The sequence below is a fragment of the Penicillium coprophilum genome, assembly GCF_028826855.1.
Source record: "Penicillium coprophilum strain IBT 35676 chromosome Unknown utg000006l_segment0_segment0, whole genome shotgun sequence".
Taxonomy (NCBI): domain Eukaryota; kingdom Fungi; phylum Ascomycota; class Eurotiomycetes; order Eurotiales; family Aspergillaceae; genus Penicillium; species Penicillium coprophilum.
This window is the reverse complement of record NW_026622725.1, coordinates 3,412,107-3,429,994: the sequence shown is the minus strand read 5'-3', so window position 1 is coordinate 3,429,994 and position 17,888 is coordinate 3,412,107. Positions and strand designations below refer to the sequence as shown.

The window sequence follows — 17,888 nt, the reverse complement described above, 5'->3', positions numbered from 1 at the left end:
AACATATCGCAACCATCCAGAGAAACCCAGAGTCATATTCAGTCGTTCATACAGACATGTCCAGTGCCTGATGAGTTCGCCCATGTTTCAATGCAATTCGAGCATTTTCGGGGAACAGTAAAAATACAAGTGGAGATCAAGCCTATGGAAAGGAAGCTTGCAGTCGAATGTGTAGAGAAGGAATCACTGCAACGACCTCGACGGTGGAATCAGACCTTACATCAGATCTGACTGTTCTGCTTGGTGTGCATTGCAGTCTGTGTTTCGGTCGGGAATGTCGGACCTGGCTCCCCTTCATTTGCTTCACTCAAGGTGTTCATGCCGATCCCGTGCTCTGCGTCATATGCGTGGATGAGGCCTTCGCGGTCGCTGGCTCCATTGAAATATGCGCTCGAGGAGCTCCGGCGGGACTGCATTGAGCGCCGGGTCTGGAAGCTCGTCAAGCCATCTGTTGGAACTCCATCCTCGTCAAGCTTGGAATTCACCATGGAGTGTCCATCGGGGTCATGTCGCGAGAGGTTCAAGAGGTACACGCCGGTGAAGATGATAAGGAATCCACAAAGTAGAGATATGGTATTGACGGCGTCGGTGGTGTTGAATCCCTTGAAAAGAATGAACGAGGCACAGAGGGTCGCGGTGGTGAAGGTGACATAGTAAAGGGGGTTCACGCTATCGAAGGAATCATGTTAGCTTCACACCTTTTTATTGATTGATGCCTATACTCACATCGAAGTCGAGAAAGAGTTCAATGCCTTGTTGAAGTAGTTCATCTGTGTCAGAATGCAGAACAACGTCACAATGGCAAAGACGTAGGTGGATGCGTGGACGAATTGGTTGTTGTGATTGAAGGTCAATTTCACTGCAATGCCAAAGGCCTTGACGGACATAACGGAAACCGATCCAACAGTGGAGCAAATCGAGATGTAGATGAGCGGGTTCTTCTTGCCATAGACTGGCGCAACCCGGTAGATCATCACAGTCGAAAAGATCGCAACTGTGATACAGTAGAATAGGAATCCTGGTCGCAAAGTCAGCGGTGGATTTGGGGCGGGCACGATCAAGTTTTACCTGGCTGAACGGCATATGCCAAAATCTCATCGACTGTCTCTACCTGCTTGTCGGGAGGCGCATGGAGAACGATGACGACCGAACCCAGCAAGCACAGCGCACAGCCCAATTTTCCTAATACACCAAGTATCTCGTTGAGGAAGTACGAACTCAGGACCGCCCTATGTCATGTTAGCCATGAGTTTATGCACGCCATTGAGAGACCCTTACCCGATCAACACACTCAGCGCACCAAGGGGGTAACCAGGATGGCAGGCGCAAAGGCGTAAGCAGCGAAGTTGGCGACTTCTCCAAGAGCCACTATGAATCTGTTAGCATCCCCCGAATACTAAATCTAAGCCATTGGATTTCGTACGTGTCACTATACCACCCCACCAGACAGGACTCTTCAAGTATGAGAATCCTTCGCCCTCGAACCCATGTCGTTCGCTGGCTTGCATCAAACCCTATATTCAGATGTATTAGCGGTTTCGCTCCGATGATTGTGGACCGAACCGTCGCGGTGTTCGGCGCCCGGGATCCAATCGCTCGTTTCTAAGGATTCATGGCATACCAACCTTTTTGGTGATAACAAAACTCGTTCCGATGGCCATGGTAGATACAATGGCTAAGATAAGCCCGACATATCTGCAGGGGCGCAGCGCGCAACCATGTTAGAGCCGGCCAACTTGCCCAGATTTAAGGCAGCCATACTTATCTGGAATCATATTGACGTTATTCCTCTATTAGGAGCCGAGTGCTCCTACTGTCGAAAGACCTCCAGTGCCGGCAATTGATGGGGGAATGAGAGAGACCGTGAGCGAAGGAAGGGATCGAGATGATAACGGGACAGAAATCAAGGGAGATAGAAAGACGAGCCAGCGTGAGTATCTGATGAGTAAGGAGGATGAAGATGGCTAGAAGAAGCCACAGGCCAGAAGATGCGTGCGGTGGGGTTCCGTTTCAAGCCCGATCGGGGGACGCGTAAGAGAACGGCTTGGGCTTGGGGGAGGCTTGGGACTTGTCAAGGACCGAGGTTTAGGTAATATTTTAATTTTAATCCCTGGTTAATTTAAGAATGCTACAATGTAGATAGATCTGATAGGTGGCATCAAGGCATTGGACTATTACACTATTATGTGTCACTATATCTAACAGTCTGATCTTTCAACATACAACATATACACTGATAATACACATACTCTATGAAAATAAATATTCAAAATAGACCCTGAAATGAAGCCAAGACCGGCGTTTCAGCTCCAACCGAATGCGGCATTTCTATACTTAGCCTGGAATCCCCAGAGACTTCAATTTGGGCCCACTGACATTCTGGCCAAGTTATTAATCTGAGTATAAAATTGCTCCGTACATAAGTTGTACATTGTACATGTATACCTTGCAAAACATCTAGCCTACCACCCGATCCGCTATCCCCGGGATGTTTCCCCTTTGTACCCCCATTGTATAAGCGAAACGAGCGATTTGAAATCTGGGGGTACAAGGGATATGAGATTGGACTGATCCTTTCTGATTTAATGAGAAATACAAGAGAAAATGAAGAAGTACTGGAGATAGCAGAAGCATGTTGAATAAAAAATTGAGGATACTACAAACACGTGGCCTAACCCATCGCGCCGATACGCCAGATCCGGAGGAAGATGCATGGAAAAACACGCCCCCCTCAACACCGAGCAAAGATTTTTTTTTGGCCAAAAGCCGTGGTATCTCGAATCGCAATGGGAAAAGAGTCAAACAAAGTAAGAGCGCAAGGATAGATGGGTAATTGAATGCGTCGAGAGCAGCTGGGGTTTGATCCAGATGGAAAAAAGAGAAAGCGCATGTCCCAAGTTGAGAGCATGCGCGTGCTGGGGAAAGGGGTCGAACATACCTGTTTCGTGTTAGTAGTCGAACGAGACACTGCCATCTATCGGTCGAGGTCGTTGCTGGCAAATATGATTAGTAGGGTGGAGGGTAATAGTCGCGTGGAACGAGCCAAGGGGCTCAATGGACACCAGGCATGACGAATGGGAGAAATTGTGGAAACCGTTCCAGGGGTGAAAGAAGGTGGAAACGCGGTTTACGAAGAGCGGCGACGTTTGGTGTCAACAGTAGTGTCCACCACGTCCCAGTCATCTTCATCTTCGCGAGACCGTTTGGTAGACGGGATCTGGTTGGATTGGGGGTCTGTCAAGGAAGGGTCTGTTCCAACCAGCTCTACAGCCTCCGATTCTTCAAAATGGCTGTCATAGTCGCCAAAATGGTTCTCGTCAAGCTCATGATCCTCCACACCCTCATCAGCTGAAACATGAGCATCAACTTCATCCTCAGGCTCGTCGTAGTCTATGCCCTCGAAGTGATCATGGGCATCGTTCTCCGTATCTCTCGGAGTCTGCATCAGGTCTACAGCGATTCCAAGTAAATCATCTGTGGGCTCTGGTGTTTGCTCCTTCTTCTCAGCGGCGTCTTGCAAGCCGTTGTCACGTGGCGGCGCAGGCTGGTCATAGGAAGGGTGGTCTGTAGCATCCTGCTGAAGAATCTCCGAGACAATTTCGTCTGTCGGCGGGGCATCTAACTCATCTATGTCCTCCTCATCAAGGACAGACGCATGATCAGCTGGTTTTTGAGCATCAGCATCAGCATTTTCACTGCCAGTGATATCTCTTTGGATAGCTTCTGAATCATCGACCGAGCCAATATCTTCATGCTCGTAATATTCTTCGGTTCCCAGATCATCGTTCTCGTGGTCCTCTTCGTAATAGTCCTCCTCGTCGTTTGGATGTGTGCCAGCATCCGCAGCAACTTCCAGAGAGACATGCTGGGTATGCTCTTTGACCTCGCTTGCACCAGGCGGTGCAGCTACTGTGGCGGTGGAATCACTTAGCGGGCCCTCGGAATCATAGTGCTCTTCGTTCATATCACCATGGCCATCATCGTGTTCTTGATCTTGGTCTTCGCCTCTTTCGAGCTGGGGAGACACATCAGGGTGGTCTAGCTCTTTGCTCTCGGACTGGGCTGGATGGGATTCAGACTCAGGTGCAGCCTCGGCACTCTGCTCACTGGAGATAGATCTATGCTCATGCTGCGCATGCACGATCTCCGATTGGGCGTCAGAGACAACCTCGGGCTGTACCTGAGACTGTTGATTATCTAGCGCCTGTTCGCCTTCGGGCCCTGGAGCCGTCTGCACTTCTGCAGTCGAAGTCTCCTTCTGGGCCTCAGTGGTGTAATAGACTTCATCTTCTTGCTCTTCCGGCTCATGGGCGTCAAGATCATCCGCAGACCCTGGCTCGGCTTCATCATATTCATCCCATGACTGAATTTCGGCATGAAGTTCGGAAAGCTTTTTGCCGTCGATTGCGGCATCATTGAGATCCGCAATTTCAGCCGGGAACGCACGCTTTGTGCTCAGTGTAAGGTAAAGGGCATCGGGCTCGGTAATGCCATCGTTACGACAAAGTCTAAGGTAAAGATCTAGGACCTGATGTAAGGTTACTTGAGATGTATGGAATGAGTCCTAAGAGGATGAGTTAGTATGTGTGACGGCGAGGGACTATTGAGAGGGTTCTTACCTCTGTCATTTGAATACCAAGGGTGTCAATATCGATGATCAAGACCTCATTGCCTGTCATGGTTCTCTGGAGCACCTGGCGCAGAGCCTTGAATATTTGACCAATGTTGTCGTAAGCCAAACCTTCATCTTCAATAAAGAATGTATCCGACAGATCTCCCTCAAGGGGAGGGAACAGAGCGATCTCGCAGTCCTGGTAGAATATTTTCACTGGATGAAGAGGTTCATCTATGTATGGGGCGTGTTGAGATTCGTCCTTATCTGCCTCTTGGTGATTGTCCTCAGACACAGGCTGTGCCTCTGGGTGCACAGCGGCGTCACCGCGGGAATCTTCGGCGGAGGGTTTGATTTCACTGGTGTCTAGGCCTTCATTGGCATCTTGGGGTACCTCAGTCTCTGACACAGAAGATTGTGATATTTTGTTAGCCTCTTCACCAACATCTGCCTTTACATGACGACCGCCGGTTTCGGGGCCGATGACGTTTTCGGATGTTTCCTCGGCAAGGTCATCAGTAGCCGTGCTCAGTTGAGCCTGAGTGTCCGGGCCCTCAGCTCCGGAGGGCTGGGCTTCGTCTTGAGCGGAGGTAGGTTCCACAGAGCCGCTTGGGCCTTGAGGTGTTGCTTCGAGGGGTTCCGCGGGTGCGATTATGACATCTTCCTTAATAGGACTGGCGGCATCTTCATTGCTGCCCGCAGGTTCAAGATGAATGACAGGGGCGGCAATATTGACGTCCTCGGCCTGATCAGTTTCAATCATTTCTTCTTCATATGGCTCTTCCTCAAACTGCACGTCAATATCGTTGTCTTCATCAGCGTAGTTGTCAGCGTCGATCATCGACCCTTCGGAGGGTTCATCGGCCATGTCGGCATCGTAGATCGCGTCATTGTTCATTTCGTTCGGCTGAGAAGTAGTTGTAAAATCATCTGCACCCATCATATCACTGTCCATGTTCGAGACATTGTCCTCCATGAGGTCGATGTCGATGTCAAAATCGTCAGCCTGCCCCTGATAGGGCGAGGCCATCTCCATAGAATCACCCGTAGCTGGGATGTCCATTGTGGAATATGCAATCAAGGGAGCTGTTGTCATATCAAGAAACGCGTAAAGATGTGTACTGAGGGTCGTAGGTAGTATTGGAAAGTTCAGCAATGATGTTCCATGAAAGCGGTTGAAGTGAGGGTTAAATGAAAAAACAGCAAGTTCCTCAGCGATACCCAGAGCGAAGGGCTACAGGTAAGAGTAAGAAAAACGATGAACTAAGTGTTGGTGGAGTGTATTCAACGCGTGAGAAAAAGATGAAGAGAAGAGAAAGTGTCTGGTCGACGACTAAGCGAAAGGAATGCACGGGCCAACCGCCGAAGTGAACAGAGTAGCTCCCTACCGCTTCTAACAATCAACATCAGGGCATACACTTCTGGACAACCCTACACTTCTCTAACTTTTTCTATACCTATTCTCTAATCACTCTTTTATTGCCATTTGTGTGTCCCTTTTGTGCTGCTATTCACTATGGTAAGCGTTTGTTCAATCCAATTCGCGGGGGAATTACACTAATCAACACACAACAGGTCGTTCTCGCAGCGTCGATATGCACCCGCGGAGGTAAAGCGGTCCTCTCGCGCCAGTTCCGGGAAATATCTCGGTCCCGAATTGAAGCCCTTCTCGCCTCCTTTCCCAAGCTAGCGGATTCCGGAACCCAGCATACCACCGTTGAGCAAGACAACGTGCGCTTCGTCTATCAGCCATTGGACGAGATGTACATCGTGCTGATCACTAACCGTCAATCAAACATCCTCCAAGATATCGACAGTCTCCATCTCTTTGCGCAAGTCACCACCAGCATCTGCAAGAGCCTGGACGAGCGGGAGATTCTTCGCAATGCCTTTGAACTCCTGAGTGCGTTTGATGAGTTGGTGACCATGGGATACCGGGAGAATCTTTCTCTCTCTCAAATCAAGACTTTCCTGGAAATGGAGAGTCATGAAGAGAGAATCCAGGAGATCATTGAGCGGGTATGTTGTGAAATCCACGGCGAGGTTAGTTCTTGGCTGACATACATTGATAGAACAAAGAGCTGGAGGCCACCGAGGAGCGCAAGAGGAAAGCAAAGCAGCTGGAAATGCAACGCAAAGAGGTTGCTCGAACAGGTCGTGCCGCGGCCGCAAGAACTCCGTCCTACCCCGTCTACACACCACCAGCGCGCCCCTCTGTGTCTGACACATATGATTCATACGAGGCCGAGAAGAAACAGTCCTTTGCCAAGTGCGTTTTGCTGATTCCTGGTTTATCCGTTGCGCGACCTTTACTAACTGCATAATCACTAGGCCCCTTCCCACTCGCGGCAAGGGCATGCAGCTGGGCAAGAAATCAAAGGCAACGGATATCTACGAGAAGGTCCGGGGTGATATGGGACCCGAAATCGAGGAGGAGAGTCCACTGGTGGCTCCACAAGCTTCGGCCCCGGTGCACGACATCCCCTCGGCCCGCGAGTCTATCAGTGCAGACCGGGAACCTATTCAACTCACAATCGCCGAGACCATCTCAGCCACGCTTACTAGGGAGGGAGCCTTGAAGTCTTTTGAGGTTAAGGGTGATATGCAACTCCGTATCACCGACCCCTCGCTCACCAAACTCCGACTCGACTGCCAGGCTATTCCCACACATGGCGCACAGTTCCGCACCCACCCCAATGTCGACAAGGCCCTCTTCACCAACTCTTCCGCGATTCAATTGAAGGATACTACTAAGCGCTTCCCCGCTAACAACTCTATCGGCGTGCTCCGGTGGCGCGTTGCCAGCTCGGCTGACAATGCCGATATTCTGCCTATCACTTTCACCGTTTGGGTAAACAAGGGTTCTGATTCCACCACCGTGACCGTGGAGTATGAGCTCACCGGTGATGACAGTCTCCGTGATGTGGTTGTTACTATTCCATATGGCACGACGGAGCCTGCTGTATCCAGCTTTGATGCGGTCTACGAGGTCTCCGGTGACAGTCTGGACTGGAACCTAGGCACTGTTGATGAGTCAAACGCCTCTGGCAGCTTTGAGTTCGAGGCGATTGATGCTGATGAGAACGAGTTCTTCCCGATGAGTGTCCGCTTCACAAAGACTAAGCCTTTCGTGGATGTCGACATTAACAGTGTTTCTCTACTGGAGATGGAGGGCGAGGAGGTTGCGTTCTCGAAAGATATCCGAAGTGTTGCGGAGAACTACCTCATTGAGTAAAAATGGGCTTGGACTACTGTATAGAGTTCCTAATGATGTTCGGATTGTGGTGTTCTTTAATTACCAAGATCGTGTTAAGCCAATGACTTATTTGATTCTTTTTTTGACTTCTTTCTCTTACAATATAACCTCGAAACATATTCTAGGTTAACTAACTATTAGAGGTTGGGGCCTGACAAACAAGGCCATTAGGCCCACAAGGTTCAATCATCTGAACGTAATGAAACGTCAGGATTATGGGCTTTGTGTCGCAAATTAACTCAAGACATCAAGACGGGAGATATTGGTGAGAATTGCCGTCAAGCTTTTCCCCCTTGGGGATTATCATCCTTTTTCCGAATGAGGTGGTCCTGGCCTGAATGCCAACCAGGGACGAACCACTGCAAAGTCGGTGCCGCCACAATCTAACGTCAGATTGACTTCGAAGTCCCGGGTCTGGGCCACTGGACACTTGAGAGCTATTTATTGCTGATCCGGCGAGGAAGTTTTCATATTCCTATTGTGAAAGGTGGCTGATTCGAGACTGCAGAACTCCAGTGTTGTTCATGGGCTTATTGAAACGCACAATTCAGAGCTTCAAGAATAGCCCTGTGGCTAAAGGTAAGCCGACTACGTCGAAGCTTATGCCGGGGCATTCTCTTCTTGAATCCTATATCCATGACCCTTGGTCGCTGCATCGGAGTCCAGAGCCAGCCGGTACCAACAACCGAAAGCTGAGCCTGTCAAAAAAATGGATCACCGGGGGAGATAGTCTGTCGGTTAAGCCAATACCTCAGGTTCTCTGGACTGATCAAATACATAGGCTGTTTGGTTGATGGCAAATAGCGTGATCAATAACCAAAAGAAGTTGTTTTGCTCATGAAAACGTTGAACTTTCGCCCCATGCCCTACAAGGAGACTTGAGGCTAACCCGCACACAGCTATTCCTTATCTGGCGAACGGGTGGCCAATGGTACGCGTTTAATCATTACCCTAAACGAGCATTGGATGTCATCACAGAGTATCTAGCTTGACCAGCTCACGATTCCCAACGGTGCCCGAAGCCCGAACCTCATTTTCTTTCATCCTTTCCCGATCTATGCTTCTCGTGGGTCAAATTCTGGGGTCTTTTATAAAATCCAATGACCTCCTTCTTGTCTCAAACCATTGAATTATTTGACTTGACAGATCTCACGGCAATAAGTGGTTGCTGGTATTGTCATTTCAATATATATCAACAGCTTTTGGGGTCCGATATACTACCCAGCCCCAACTTACTTCAAGTAAGTAGAGAATGAAGATGCATTTATGGGTTCCATTGACATTTAGTAAAAACAGCTTTCAGTGATCATATCCTTCTGTGGTTCACCATGAGTAATATTCCATTTCCCTCGTGGAATGATCAACAGAGCCTCTTCAAATTATCGTGTGCTGATGCAGATACGTGTAATCAGTTGTCCAGTGTGGTAAGTGTGAAATCATGATCACTTTAAGCCAAGAACTTATATCTGATAAGGAATCTATAGGATAACCCGGTTCCTCATCTTCAACGAGGTGATACTGAAGTGGGCACCAAGAAAATGGCCATCCCCCGGCTAGCGGAAGGAGCTGAATCTGCCTTCACATCTCCTGGTAGATTTCATCGTCGACATGTCCGTCGAGCATGCGAGTCTTGTAGACAACGGAAGACGAAATGCACCGGAGACAAATCCGGATGCCGCAATTGTCGAGAAGCTGGAATCATCTGCTGCTACACCGATGGCAAAAGGGAGAAGTCCAAACGGTAAGCAGGACCAATATAAAAACACGCCGGCGTTATTCCAAGAGCTGACGTCTACGACTAATTAAAAAAGACAATTGGCAAGCTTGTCCGCAAAGGTGCAGGCATACGAAGATGTCATTAGCAAGCTAAGCAATCGGTTTGGCGTCTCTGATGAGCAACTCGTGAACATTGCTCTGGCGGCGGTATGAAGTTTGATCCACATCCGATAACCATGTTATCTAATACCAACCAGGAATCGGCCCCTGATTTGGCATTCAACCCAGAAACTTGCCTTGCAGCAGCTGGAGAACGAAGAATTTCATGGCATACGGGCTCTGAACCACCACCCTCCCGAGCATCATCCGTTAGTCCTCTGGAATCTGGCGACCAGACAGAAGAGGACTTTAACAGAGATGAAACTGCGCGAGCGACGGGTTTCATTGGAAAAAGTTCTGAGATTACTTGGCTCCAAAGGCTTAGCAAAGAGGTCAACAGCGAATGTGAGGCCTGGCCTGCAACTATTCCCAACACAGACGACGATAACGGCCTGCCCTCTCCAACTTTGACGCCTCGACCGGAGAATCCAAGCGAGCCATGGGTAGTGGCTTCCAATTATTACCTCGATGATCTGGATATTCCAACTGCAGATCAAAGTGATATGTATGGAGTCCCATCGCGTGAGATGGCAGGCAAAATGCTGAATGCCTATCTGACATCGGTGCACCCTTCCTTCCCAATAATTGGGGTTTCGACTTTTGTTCCCCAATTCCAGGTCTTCTTCAGTCAGCCGTCTCTCAAGCCTGGAAACAAGTGGCTCGCCATACTCAATTTGATCTTTGCCATTGCGGCTAAATATGGACAATTGACAAACTCAGACTGGAATGAAGAAGATGATGACCATCAAATGTACTTCTCAAGGGCGCGGGCCTTGAGTTTGGAAGATCAGATTCTCCACCATCCTGATCTACAGCAGTTGCAAGTCGAGGGGCTTACTTCATTCTATCTAATTGCATCGGGACATATTAATCGGTATGTTGACAGTCTAAAATGCACCTCTTCCAATGATATATTCACGATGTTGATTTTTGCAGGGCCTGGAAACTTTCCGGAAGTGCAGTCCGAGGAGCACTGGCTCTTGGATTGCATTTGCGCAACGTGGGTGCGAGCATATCCGACACATCCAAGGAGATACGCTATCGGGTGTGGTGGTCGTTGTATACTCTGGATCATCTACTTACTATCATGACTGGGCGTCCTTCATGTATCATTGACAGCTCTTGCACCACACCAATGCCTGTGCCTTTTGATGAGAGTGATTTCCAAAAAGACGAGGTGGCCCGGCTCATAGGCACAGCTGTACTCCGTACATCCAGTGGTTCCGAGCGGATTCCCGCCAACAGCAGCGCAGAGGACCTAGAGTCAACAGCTGATTCTGATTCGAACGATTTGCCTGCTGAAAACGAGACAAAAATGAGCCGAGCCGAGTATCTCAAGAGCCTTCCGCCTTGCACTTCACTTTACTTCCTGCAGTTGGCCTCTTTGACCAGCATTTCCAAGAGGATGACCGTGAAACTCTACAGCCCGGAAGCGCTACAGTCCCCATGGGCAAGCACTGAGTTTACCATCAAGAGCCTGATGCTTGAAATTGATTCATGGTTCATGAATCTCCCTGCTGCATACGATTTTACCTCGACACAGACATCGCAATGTCCCATCAGCCAGCGAATGGGCCTCGCTTTCCTATTCTACAGCACCAAAATCGGAATAACCCGGCCATGTCTCTGTCGCTTGGACCAATCCCCTTCTGAGGAGGACAAGACCTACGAGTTCTGCAACAAGACCGCAGCGGAATGTGTTGAGGCTGCATGCCACATGCTTACGCTATTCCCGGATACCCCAGACGCAGTACTGCTATACCGCATGTCGCCATGGTGGTGCACATTACATTATCTGATGCAGGCAGTCACCGTTCTCCTACTTGAGCTGGCATTCCGGGCTCAGCACGTCCCCGAGAAAGCGACGATGGTCTCCAAGGCTGCAAAGAAAGCCCTGGACTGGCTGTCAACACTATCAAAAACCAACATGGCGTCAGAGAGAGCCTGGAAACTCTGCGATGGGTTCCTCCGCCGCTTAGCACCACATATTGGAATTAACGTAAATGATTTCCCAACTACTGAAGAGTCAGACTCCCTCTTTGACGTTCCTGATACTGCAGAGCCAGCGGCAGATGATGTGGCGTTTGATCCATCCGCGACCATGCCTGCAGCAGTGGCGGTTGACGCTATCTCCGCCGAGCTAGATTCAATCGTCTGCTCCCCGATGGACCAATCTAATACTACTCCTCTCGGTATGCAGGACCCCTACGGTCTCCAGGCGCCGGACCTACTCGATCAGTTCATCAAGCAAGAGAAGGATCGGAGCTCGTATGATGAATGTTTCCCCTATGACCCAGCCACCGGCCAGATTACGGGCTCTTTCTTCCCATCTGGCCCGAACATGGAATTTGATATGGGGTACTTCTGGGGTGATCCGGTGTGCTGAACGGTTGGCATCCATGTGTGTGGATGGGATAACATGAAAAAAAAAGCAAATTATAATGGACGCAGAATCAAATTGGAAAATTCTCTGCAGTTATCTGGATTCGGGTTTTTTTCTTCTGTCGCTTCATTTGCATGCCATCAAAAGAAAGAGAAATTTTCACCCCTGTCTTCATATAGACACCATAGAGAAAAGTGATTCTTGTTTCTCTGAACTTCTCGCACTACACACCATCTACAAGTCACACTTCGATATACTACTGTCATTTATTGTCTTGAAACTTTGATCATGTCTATTGGCATCTGATAATTCTATGTACACTAATACTTCATCCCAATCACTACTTTCCAAGTCCATCTATTGTCTATCGTCCACATATACTCCTTGCATCCATAGAACCTCCAATATTAAGCTTGTCCCAGAACCAGATCATCGAGATCCATGTCCTCCCAAACTCTGGGTATCTGGTGCCAGCCGGAAGTCACCCCTGGATATAAATTGCGAAGTCTAGACCGGTCGGAACTCATTCTCTTCTTCTCATTATTTTGGATCATTCTGTCGTATCTTCGGACTTGCCGCTAGGGGGCGACGGATCTTATCATGATGGGCTTTCGATCATTGTGACGTGAGTACCTGTACGAATCAGAGTTGGAAATCAACTGAACTGGGTAAGTAGGCATGTGCTCTTTTATTTTTGTTTACTCCGTCTCAACAAAGGTGGTAATCGCTGCCGAGAAGTGTACTCCCCATAGAACCGTATATTGCTAATGTAAAGAGTCATCTCGGAAGTTTCTGTGTACACAATTGGTGAAAAGCAGAGACCAGCTACAGGTTGTCTCCACTTGGTGAGCGGTTCCAGTGTACGAGATGATAGTTCAGGGTTGACTCGCTTATGATCAGGACATACTCTAAAACTACAATAAACTTCTAAAGTTTGGCAATGACAAGCTCCATTGTTTCTTCAAAAGTGTCGAAGTCATAATATAGTAGGCGATATGATAAAGTTGTAAATCGGCCCAGGCTCGTACTGAGTCCCCACCTTGGAGCTTTGAGGAATACATGAATTGCATTATAGTCAGTCTAGTAGTATATATATCTCTCTATATATAGTAGTTGGGACATCAGACTGAGCCCGCCGCACTCCAATCTCTCCGAGCAGCAGTAAACAATAGCCGTGCCAGTTCTTCTTGTGGTGTGGAACGGGTGGCTTGGTTCTTCGATGGCGCGGAAGGGTAGTACACAGCCGTTACTCTAGCAAAAGAAATATCGACCGCGTGTTTCTTGCGCGTGAAGTCTGCCCACCGCGTCCATTTCGAAGGTCGAGATGGGTCTGAAACACCCGTCTCCGAAACTGCGGGGTTGATACCAAGGAGACCACGGTCATCCCAGACGAATTTCTCAAGGCACTCCAAAGCAGGCATAATTCGACGTCGCACACCGCAGCCGGTGTGAGCTTCGTCGATTGCATAATCAGGATACTGCTTGATAGAGGCAATGATGGCTGTAATATCGGATGGTGGGCCTGGGGGCTGGTCGTTCCTGGATTGGTCAACCGCGTGATCGTCATCGTTGAAGGTTGAGTCGAAGTCCGGGTCTATCAATGTTGATCCTAGAAAGATCGTTCTCGCGCGCGTTGAGAAAAATCGAATCATTTGACCGAGTTGAAAGAGGTCGCATTGGCTGGCATTGTTGAATCCGCCTCGGCATTGGAAGTGACGAGATTGAAGAAGTGTATGCGCAGATGCGGTGAAGGCTGCGCCTAATGTTCTGTTTGGTGCGGGCTTTGCACTGCCTGTTTCCTCCAGACCCCCATAGACTCGAAGAAAATGAGCCTGTAAGTCGGTGATTGTATTTAAAACATATTGACGCCGACAATAAAGTTCCTCTGCATAAGAATAATTTAGCTGACTGGAACGAAGTGGGATTGACTCTCTGGAAACCCACCTTCTAAACCATTTGGTAGATATTTCCAACGCAGAGATTCTTCCTCGGGGCCTTCTAGCCCGTTTTGCCAGAATCTGGAGCCCACAACCAGCAAGACATGAGTCATAATTCTAGTGAGCCTTGAATCATTGAGGAAGGCGGATATGAAGATGATCTGTCGAATTCGATCTTCCTTCCATGACAGCAAAGCTGCATTAAACCTGACAAGGAGCGCAGGCTTTGTCTTTCCATATAAATATCCAATTCTATGTAGAGTATCTTGGACAACACGAGGGGAATTCAATGAATCGGCAAGGTCGATCATCCTCGCAACAAGCGATGTAGACTGGGTTTTCAACCCATTTTCGAACACAGTTCTTTCGGTTTCATTGAAAGAGTCAAGGCATAATATCTTCAAAAATAACTCGATGGCATCTTCTCCGCACATGCTAGTAGATCGGACGTCGGGGAGCCTGACGGTTGGTAGCGCATGCTGTGACGCTGAGTCTTGTATTTGTGTTTCATTCCAGGCTTGTTTTTGGGCACTAAATTGCCTGCCCTCGGAGAACTTGGTGGGATCAAGCAGTGCTTGAAAATATGGACTGTGGGAGGTAAGACACTCGCTTGCCACCCGCCATCTGCGCCTGGTTGGTGACGATGAAGATTCACCGGGAGCGATGTACTCGAGAATCAAGTCGCCATTCGCAGAGATTACACTCATGAACGATTCATCGTTACCCTCTTGGGAGTCGTTCTGACTAGAAAGCTCATTGTTATGGCTTGGGGTTTTGGCTGGGTTCATGTCGAGTTCCCGGAAGATCTCTGTGATTATGATTTGGCGTGAGACTGTGGCTGTGACGACAAAGCATTGGAAGTAAGATAATTCCGGAAATTATGTTCAAAAGTTGTGTTATGCACTGTCATAGTAAAGTATTTTCCAGACTCAAAATGTGTTCATCATGAAGATGACGATTGGTGTTCGATGTCAATGAGGTCAACTGTTTGGCAATCAAACATTAATCTGATTCCATGATCAGATTTATAAAGACAAATGACAAGTCAAAATGTATAGAGGTCCCGAGAAAAGATAGAGCAGGATGACTATACAGCTGAGAGCACATTTACTGTTGATATCCGTGCCCATCTTGGCCCTGGAGGCGACCTTACCCGGGGCGGGATTCCCATCAGATGACTAATGATGGGCACGTGCATTTAGCCTGATAATTCAGGCAGCAAGATCATTTTACAATGGGGCGATTTTAGATCACGACTTTGGTTTTGCAGGTAGAATTCGAGCACAAACTAGGACGGCCATTCATTTGTTCATCATTCATTGGTATTTGTATAAGACATTTTTGTTGCAAGTACCTGCACAAGCAAGACTTGTAACTATTCGACTATTCGCAAAAAGTAAGACACGATGGGCGTATAGCATACTCAAGTACAAAGCCAAGATAAGGCCACAAAGACTCGCCGACGGCCACTCAGCGAATATGTAGAATAAAAAGCGCTACCGTGTGACACTATACAACGATAACCACCGGAAGATGTATAAGGTTGGGGCCCATCGGTTGCTTTTGAGAGACGCTGGGTTCTTGCTCTTGTCGGTTCTTTTCTCGAAGGGCTACCGCTTGCCCGACGGCATGGTATAGGTATTGCGCGGTGTATGGAGTTTCAGAGTCGGAATCAGATGGTGGACTTCCATCAGGCTTGACGGTAGGATCAAACTCAAAGCCAAGGCTAAGACTAGGTGGTACAAGAGAGAATACAGCGAGTGATTTTTGGTGTTCGTTGACGTAAGGCAAGGTAGCAAGTTTCGCAGTGCTGATGCCTAGTTGGGGATTTTCGATGCCGTCGAATAATGCCAAATCAAGAATATCGTTTCCCCGGTGATTCACGAAAAAGGGCTCACTCGTTGCGAGTCCAATGACAAAGTCGGAGTTGGCACATGCGGCGACTATCGTACTCTGGCGGAATTCGGAGGTAAATGCGCTTTCAGTGGTGCTGGGTAGGCAGAGTGCAACACTGCGGGCCAGTAACGGGGGGATTGGGACACCGTCATCTGCGTGAATGTGCGCGTGTGGAATCACAGACTCGGTCGTGACCGAGATGGTTGACGATTTCCGTAATACTGATCCCGTATTATTCGGACTAAATTCTTTCCAACCGTTGCTTGTTTCCGCACAAGGGAGAATTATTTCCACTTCCTCGCTCGACGAGTAGTTATTTGTTTCGGCGGAGATCTCGGTTTGGATTATCTTTGCGGTTGTCGCGACTGCCTCGCGGGCTGCCGATCTCAAGGTTGGGATCAATATATCATTTTCTTGTTGGTCGATTGGGGCTGCGGGGGCCCAGCAGCTGGCCAAATTGGACCACGTTGCTGTCCTCACCGGGCCACTGGTGTATGACTTCTTGATCAAGTCTGCCAATGCCTGCCTTGTTTCCAACGGCGCATCCGCTCTGCCAATGAAATTCACCATAGGATTCAGAATCTTGCTTGCTTCCCACAGTAGAAATCTATGTTTTCTAGACAAGTACTGAAGCTGTTCGATCGTATCGCTGGACCAATCATCGATGGCATCGGCTGGAATTTGTAGTATGGCGATGTACGGGCCGATATCTGCGGCCAGCCGCAGAAGTGAAGCCGAACCAGTGTGATTGACGGAGGCGTGGGCGACCACAGGCTGCCCATAAGGAAGGGTCTTTTTGGTAGCTATCAATGTCTGTAGGTAAGCGAGAATGGGATTCTCGGGGGACCAGTCCGCTGCAATCGACATGGTGGACCGAGGAGAAGATGAAGTCTGCATCATGGAATAGACAGAACGAAAAAAAAAAAGTTAAGAGTAAAGAAAGTAGAGAATTTAGGAAGAGGGGCTGAAGTCTCCACTACTTAGTGTGTCTAACCCCTGCTTCAAATTGGGAATTGACCATGCAGAAGCCGATAAATAACCCATACCGTTGTAAGGAATCTTTCCGGCAATAGCCCCGCGTGCCGCGTAGAGCACTAATTTCTTTGGTGGGGACCTAGACCAAGAGCCGGGGCGCGTGCAGAGATTGTGCTCTCACGGAGTATGTTGTATGTGATTGTACTTTGTGTAGATGCTAGGGTGGCCTTTGTTAATATTTCCCGCTGATCTTGGGTTTTGTTTCCACATCAGACTTGCTGTTCCTGTCAGACCATGATGGGGCTCGTCTCCATTATTGGAGCCAATATGGGGGCTAATTGCGGATTTTCGAGTTTATACTCCGTATTAAACCGATCGACCGGGTGGCAAATCCAGAAATCAGTCTGATAATTGGGTCTCTAATTCAGGGAGGATTGCTCAGAAACCCATCGAAGGAGCTAGCAGCCAGGCTAGTATTCAGCTATTTAGCAGTTTAACCTGAAAGGTCTAGCCTGTTTGGGTATAGTCGACCTATCTATGCCTATCTGGGCATAGCCTATGTGCGATGACCCTCGCTATATCTGACCCCGGGACTATAATATCTGATCTTGTTCGAGTAGTATGCAGGTTACATGACAGGTTATTAAGTCCGAGTATATGGACATGCTGCATCGATAACTGGTACTGAATAGTTGTTCTTATTAGGTAGCTTTTAGTAATGAGTGCTCTCTATCATCAGCCATTCAAAGACCACATCTTCTTACTCGCCTCCTGCATATATATGGTTTCAGTGAATCAAAACCTTTGAGAGATGTGAGATACAGCCACATTTGGAGCTAATTAACAGCGATGCCAATAGGTGTCCACTCTCCGAGAAGTCTTTGTCTATTTAGTTGAATGGCAACATCCAGGATCCCTTGGCTTACAGGCTTTTTGAACATAGGGATTTCCAGC

General features: G+C 48.4%; 6 protein-coding genes across 6 annotated transcripts; 2 read left to right on the top strand and 4 right to left on the bottom strand.

Annotated features, from left to right (window-relative positions):
* Window positions 1–221: 221 nt before the first annotated feature.
* On the bottom strand, window positions 222–1,661 carry N7500_010273 (DUF803 domain membrane protein; the record flags this gene model as incomplete). The annotated part of the gene is made up of 6 exons (XM_056681411.1): window positions 222–669; window positions 727–1,018; window positions 1,069–1,229; window positions 1,292–1,368; window positions 1,431–1,514; window positions 1,626–1,661. 6 exons carry the CDS (start codon window positions 1,659–1,661, stop codon window positions 222–224), a joined length of 1,098 nt encoding a protein of 365 aa, XP_056528793.1.
* Window positions 1,662–3,127: 1,466 nt separating this feature from the next.
* On the bottom strand, window positions 3,128–5,675 carry N7500_010272 (uncharacterized protein; the record flags this gene model as incomplete). Its single annotated transcript, XM_056681410.1, has 2 exons — window positions 3,128–4,564; window positions 4,620–5,675. The coding sequence occupies 2 exons, from the start codon at window positions 5,673–5,675 to the stop codon at window positions 3,128–3,130; spliced, it is 2,493 nt and encodes an 830-aa protein (XP_056528792.1).
* Window positions 5,676–6,128: 453 nt separating this feature from the next.
* N7500_010271 (coatomer subunit delta) lies at window positions 6,129–7,847 on the top strand (the record flags this gene model as incomplete). The annotated part of the gene is made up of 4 exons (XM_056681409.1): window positions 6,129–6,131; window positions 6,188–6,631; window positions 6,685–6,881; window positions 6,944–7,847. The coding sequence occupies 4 exons, from the start codon at window positions 6,129–6,131 to the stop codon at window positions 7,845–7,847; spliced, it is 1,548 nt and encodes a 515-aa protein (XP_056528791.1).
* Window positions 7,848–9,196: 1,349 nt separating this feature from the next.
* N7500_010270 (CeGAL family transcription factor) lies at window positions 9,197–12,129 on the top strand (the record flags this gene model as incomplete). Its single annotated transcript, XM_056681408.1, has 5 exons — window positions 9,197–9,292; window positions 9,353–9,609; window positions 9,680–9,791; window positions 9,842–10,617; window positions 10,680–12,129. 5 exons carry the CDS (start codon window positions 9,197–9,199, stop codon window positions 12,127–12,129), a joined length of 2,691 nt encoding a protein of 896 aa, XP_056528790.1.
* Window positions 12,130–13,247: 1,118 nt separating this feature from the next.
* On the bottom strand, window positions 13,248–14,851 carry N7500_010269 (uncharacterized protein; the record flags this gene model as incomplete). The annotated part of the gene is made up of 2 exons (XM_056681407.1): window positions 13,248–14,011; window positions 14,071–14,851. The coding sequence occupies 2 exons, from the start codon at window positions 14,849–14,851 to the stop codon at window positions 13,248–13,250; spliced, it is 1,545 nt and encodes a 514-aa protein (XP_056528789.1).
* Window positions 14,852–15,572: 721 nt separating this feature from the next.
* N7500_010268 (uncharacterized protein) lies at window positions 15,573–16,826 on the bottom strand (the record flags this gene model as incomplete). The annotated part of the gene is made up of 1 exon (XM_056681406.1): window positions 15,573–16,826. The coding sequence occupies one exon, from the start codon at window positions 16,824–16,826 to the stop codon at window positions 15,573–15,575; it is 1,254 nt and encodes a 417-aa protein (XP_056528788.1).
* Between the last annotated feature and the right edge of the window lie 1,062 nt (window positions 16,827–17,888).